Here is a 6,704-nt window from a genome sequence, read left to right on the forward strand (position 1 = left end):
ACTATATATATATATATATATATATATAGTTCTCTTCTTCTAGTCAAAAGTCTACTTAGGCCTATTCAATTGCTTTAGAATTTTAGTTGATAAGCTGAACTACCTTCTCTATCATTATAGCAGTAGTATTCTGTGTGTGATTCACTTACAATTGTGGCGCGAGTTACCGTAATCGTCTGGTCTTTATTCTTCAAAATATCCTCTGTTTGTCAACGTGTACTCAGACTGATTCAATTACTTTAGAACCTCGCTTTGACGGAATAAATTATTCTTCTTACTTTCGTTTCTACTGTTAGTCTTACTCTAATATATTAAACATTAGGCCTATCACTTCTACGGTAGTTAACTTCACGCCGAACTTTTCCTTTAAGGAAAAATCTAATGAGGTATAACTGCAGTTAACAACATTCTAGTAAGTAAAGTTAATCTAGCAAAATATAATCACAATTTAAAGAAACAACCTAATTAATTTATATTGCTATCCAAGGAAATGATTTAACTTGAACTACATATGTTTATAGCCTAAGTAAATAATATAACTAGATCTCAACGCATTCTAAGGAAATAACATAACAATATATGATTAATATCTAAGGAAATACTTAACTAGGTATGATTATTATTTAAAAGGAAGTAGTGTAGCTAGATCCAATCACATTCTAAGGAAATAACCTCACTATATATCATCACATTTAAAAGAAGTAACCTAATTATATATGATTACTGTCTAAAAAAGTAATCTAGCTATATTCATTCACACTCTAAGGAAATAATCTAACGAGATATGACTACTTTCTAAGTATATAACCTCTCTCTATATATATATCATCACATTCTAAATAAATAACCTAATTAAATGTGATTATTCTTTAAGGAAATAAACTAGCTAGAACAAATCATAATGTAAGGACAATTAGTTAGATTTCATTACAGTCTAAAAATAAACTAGATAAATGTCATTATGATTTAAAGAAACAACCTAGCTATATTGAAATATAGTCTAAAGAAATGACCATGCTAAATCTCTTGATAGTGTAAAGAAATAGATAAATTAGGTATGGAAATATGATATAAAGAAACTATTTACTTATATCTGGTTTATTCTATCGAAAAAACACATAAACCTTACTTTATTTTATAAATTCTTGCTATATAATCTCCAAAAAGGCCAAATAATGCCTATTAAAACTTTCTAGATCTGTAATATGTAGTAATGTGACAAATATAAGAACTAGCTGAAAATGGTTTGGTTTTGAATTTTGCGCAAAGCTACACGAGGGCTATCTGCGCTAGCCGTCCCTAATTTAGCAGTGAAAACTAGAGGGAAGGCAGCTAGTCATCATCAACCACCGTCAACTCTTGGGTTACTCTTTTATCAACGAATAGTGAGATTTACTGTCACATTATAACGCCCTCACGGCTGAAAGGGTGAGCATGTTTGGTGAGACAGGGGTTCGGACCCGCGACCCTCAGATTGCGAGTCAAGCGCCCTAACCACCTGGCCGTGCCGGACCTATTAAAGTAATGAAATTTGTTTCTGTGTTTGTTTTATTTAAAATAAACAAAAATACTTTATATGTTTAAGTTTAACCGATAAAAATCAGTTTTTAACAATTGTAAAAAATGATATGGGAATTTGTGAAATATTTCTAAATATTGTTTTCATTTGTTGCTTTTCTGATAAAATGAGTTTGTTCAAACACTAAAATTTTGTCCAGATCCATTTCTTAGCAGTTCATTTTGCTGACAGATACTTGGTTTTCTAAGCTTTGAAATATAAGATTGGATCAATAATTCCAAATAATATTAATATTAGCGACCTCACTGAAATATGTGATGAGGTTGAAATTAACATTTGTTGGGTTATATAAAATAATATAACCATCATTATCTAATACCTAAATTTTAAGAAATTCACCGAATATTAATAGTCAAATATACTAGTTACTCTTATGCGTTATCTCTTCGTTCTAATATTACAAAATAATGATAATATATCTAATAGCATTACTGTGTACTTATTATTTCTGTTGCTGTTTGTTTTTGAGAAGATTTTCTAGGTCTACCAAGGTTGATCATTGGTATTGTTATTACGCAAGCATACGTATACAGTGTATGACAACCATAAAATAATTAACAGGCATTCAACTGCCTCTACCAGACGTAAACCAGGGAGATTAACGCTTCTTTGATTCTCCGCCTATGTATTATCTAACCAAAAACACCTTAGGTGTGAAAAAAAAGGTGCGACCAAAAAAGATTCGGCGTGCGACTTAAAGGAATGAAACGAAAATTGACGGTCAAACTGGAGGCCACATTAACAGTATTGATAAGAATTTTACAGCAAATATTCATTCATTAGTTAGCTAGGCCACAATTTTTGTTCAACTTACACGGCCTAGCTAACTAATGAATGAATATTTACTGTAAAGTTCTAATCAATGCTATAAGTGTAGCCTCCACTTTTTAACTCCAATTTTGATTTCCTTCATTTAAGTTACACACTCAATCCTTTTTCGACCGCAACCGTTTTTCACACCTAAGATGTTTTTGATTAGATATCATGCCTTTTTGTCAATATACACCAACAAACCACACCAAATAGGAAAGTGAAATTCAATATTAGCGTTAGGATCGCAACCCTATTATTCGGAACAGACCTTTACTTTACAGAACAAACCAGATTCTTTAAAATATATGGTTGTAGATTTTCCTCTCTAAATCAGTGTTAATAATTTCATTTATAGTAACGCCATGGAAACTAGATTAACAGTTTATTTACTTATGTATCTGCACGTGCTTTCACCCTATAGTCTTGTTGCTCTAAAACAGCTGTCTTTAATTCGAATGACAAAAACTAAAAATGGTCCACCTTTAATATTAGGTGAAACTGTAGACAAATGTCAGATCGATAACTCGCGTTACTTTTTGTATAGGCGTGTGCGAAATGTTTGATCAAAATTGAGCGTTTATTGTTGAATAATTTTACACATGTGTCTTATATTTGGACCAAATTTAACAGCTAATTCTGGTTGTAAAGATCTATCAGTGTACCATATTTGAAAAAGAAACTCATGAAGTTAAATATGTTTTTCTATCAAATAAAGAACAACCTACAGGACACAATGTGTGGTATTACAGCAATTTTCCACTTGTTATAGCTCGGACTGTGGTAATCCAAACTATTACATATTTTCCGATGATCTGCTCTACTAGATCCATTTTCCGATGATCTGCTCTACTAGATCCTTACTTCACATACCAAATTTCAAGGGAATCCATTAAGAAATACACGATATGTAAAATATCCAATTTTGATCGAATTTCTTCCCATTTTTTTCTCTACTCACCAAAAGTACGGAAATTTGGCCGCACGACATATTACTGTGTGTCTTGAATAACCTGAGCGACACCTTATGCGACACATCTTCTAAGTTCCTAACCCAAGTTTCAATCAGAGCCATTTCTAATTTTGAACTGACTAGACAGAAGGCAACCGTTCAGTAGTATAGCCCGCCGATACCTCTATTCATAACTCAATAACAAAATGTTCCTACAGCTAAAATTATGAGTATATTTAGCGGCATTTCTCTTCTCGAACCTTGACCTTCCAATCCGCTACACTAACCACAAAGCTTTACTAAGTAAGAGAGAAAAATCTTTAGAAGATAGCAACATTAATCTGATCTTTGTTATTTTTTCCATCTATTATTATTTTCAATTATAATGGCAACCGTACGTTCCTGAAAATCTTAAGTACGCTTTGATCGATACATTCTACTCCATGAAAACTGGTTCTGAGTAAATTACAGGAGAACTAAAGGTTACACATTCTTTTGTTGTTTTAGGTGAAGTTCGTCGAGTGTTTGAAATAGCACTTCCTATCTTTTTGAAAAAGTAGTAGTTGCAGGAAATTTTTCTTCTTCAAACCTCGTATAAAACATGCTTGAGAATGTCAAGGTCTATTTTTCAAAGAAACTGGAGAAAGAAATAACGTGCGTCATTTTAACCTGGCGTCATGTGAACAAAATTATAGATGTTCTTTTTCTAATTGATGAAGCATATTTTGCCGAAAACGATAAATAGATTATTCTCGATATTGAATTAAGTGTTAAATGAAGAAGATGTGGGATTGTAAATTTATTAAGAATTGTTAACTGCTGTTATCAAAAACAAACATTAGAATACCTTTTATTTCTCCAGTCCCCCAGCGGAAGTAAAATATTAGAAACCTGGTTTCGACACCCGTGGTAGGTAAAGCACAGATAGCCCTTTGTTTAGCTATGTGCTAACACACAAACTTCCTGAAGGCTTATTCATTTTTGTATAAAATATTTAACATTTGCGGTTCAGCTGTGATGCAAATTATTTCAGTTTATCCACTGATTATTTTTTCAACAATATTTCTTGTGTTTAATTGAAGTATAAACTACATTAATTTTCATTGTGTTTGAGAATATTAGCCATTTTAAGCCCTCCTCCTAGTAGTTTAACAGTAAGTCTGAAGGCTTATAACACTAAAATCTGATTTCGATACCCATGGGGGCCAAAGCACAGATAGATCATTAAGTAGATTTGTAACAACAAACAAACATGTCTTCTCCTTTGCTTTAGTTCTTCATGAAAATAACAGTTATTTAGGTATAGCATTTTTTATATTATGTATTTATGGTACAGCTACTAAGGCTGTCGTCCCTTATTTTGAACCAGTGACTAGAAGGGAGCAGCAGCACCACTCATCATACAGAAAACGGAATTGTCTGTCACTCTTATAATGCACCCACAGCTTAAAGTATGGAGAATATTTAGTAGTATCGCACGGATTCGAAACCCTGCTCACCACCTCAGGAATCCAGAGCTTTACCAAATGTCAATCCTCACCCTCTTTTTAGGAAGGAAACCACTACAAAGATTAGCTTTCAAACGCCTCCTAGTGGATTGACATTTTTTTACATTGGTTACCATGCTATCTTATATATATAGATTTTAAAGTTCATCCCAGGTAGAGAATAATCATTTTTGTTGCATCATCTATAATTTTCGGTGTACTTTGGTCCTATTTGAACATATTTCAGGACGTTCCTTGTCGATTTTAGTTCCGTGTTTATAAAATTGTTATTAAAACATAACATAATATCTGGATTTCTTTTTGCCCTTTTTGTTTCTGCGCATACATATTTATTCGTACCGACTTGAAATTATATCATTACGTGCGCTTTCATCAAAAATCTACACGATGTAGTGTAAGAAAAGAAATGTGGAATTGATAATCATTAACGCTTTCTAGGGACTTAATCTTCCACTTGGATAAAAAATCGAAAATTCATACCACGTCCTTGAACACTTTCCAATATTTCGGCTTTCATTTTTTTCCCTGAAACGCCAAATCCACTTCATATTGTAATAGTTATGTGTCGAAATCATTGTACCATGCTTCACTGGCGTCAATTTCAACTTTAAATATTTCAAACTGTATGTAGACTATCCATTATTGACAATGTAATCTCCGTATAAAAAGATTTAAAGCAATTTTATTCATCTATATTTTCATTTTCTGAAACTTGAGTCTTGTAAATTCAACAATCTATTACGGTCATAGCTAAATAAATCATCTTATGCATGTTACAAAGTAGATAATAAAGAATGAAATTCCGTTTATTCAGTGGTTTTATTTACTTTAAACATGTGTTTTTATTCTGCCTTTTTCTTTTCTGTTTTTCTTTTTATTCAATTTTTGATTGAATTTAATGACACATTTTGAAAAACAATTTCCTACGCATTTCCTTCCGCACTCCTTACGTTGCTTTTTATCCTTGATTACTTTTACCCAATATTTAAAAATGTGAAACAATAACAGAAATTATGACGATAAACTCAACAAAGCAATTTCTAAATTCCAAAGGCTTAATTTGATATCAATTATAATATCTATTGGACATATCTGTTGTTTAAGCCTCTATCTTTTACCAATGATAATTATCTTTGTTCTAAACGAACTACTTATTTTTCTTTTTGTTTCTATGTATTTAAGCTCAATATGTTACAAAAACATGGAAAGGCATATCCGTGCAGACATTGTATTGTCGAACAGTTGGAAGTTTGCCATAAACCAAATATTTAGATGGAAACCATGGCGTCCATGGTGCCACTGCTTGTATCTGCGGCGAAATGCCACTAAAATCCATTATCCTAAATTGTTTATATAAAGTTTGATTAACCCTCCATATCACCTTTTGTAGGTTCATTGAATGTTAGCTGAATAATAATTATTTTATACAATGATATAACAGATACCATTCATACCAAGCGTTGTGTGTCAAAGATAATTATGGTATACAATGATATAATACATTCAGTTTATGTCAAGGAGAATTATTAACTACAGTGATATATGATGTTAAGTTTTATCAAGTTACATGTTTAAGAAAGAGTTATCAGTTAGAACAGTTAAGTTTTTTTTTAACATATTTAACAAGCAGTTACAATTATAGCGAAAAATATGTATAGGGTACAAATATATTTCAAATAACACAGGCCTGCCAACTTAAAGTTCATAAAAGTTGCTTTGATTTTAACAACGGATTTTCCATAATTCAGCTACGCAGATTTCGAAACGAATATTATTTTTTTTTCTATCACGAAAGGAGCTTTTACAAATCGGAAAGAAAAAAACTACTTACTTAGATCAAATTATTATTTTGTTT

General features: G+C 31.7%; 1 protein-coding gene across 1 annotated transcript in view; it reads left to right on the forward strand.

The window, feature by feature from the left end:
* The window catches only part of LOC106461844, a 173,618-nt gene extending 169,717 nt beyond the window's left edge, over positions 1-3,901 (forward strand). The window contains exon 10 of the mRNA XM_022388917.1: positions 3,849-3,901. Within this exon, the coding sequence (XP_022244625.1) occupies positions 3,849-3,901 (53 nt within the window). The remainder of the gene's footprint in view (positions 1-3,848) is intronic.
* The last annotated feature ends 2,803 nt before the right edge of the window (positions 3,902-6,704 follow it).

Source organism: Limulus polyphemus, unplaced genomic scaffold (assembly GCF_000517525.1).
Source record: "Limulus polyphemus unplaced genomic scaffold, Limulus_polyphemus-2.1.2 Scaffold1043, whole genome shotgun sequence".
Taxonomy (NCBI): Eukaryota; Metazoa; Arthropoda; class Merostomata; order Xiphosura; family Limulidae; genus Limulus; species Limulus polyphemus.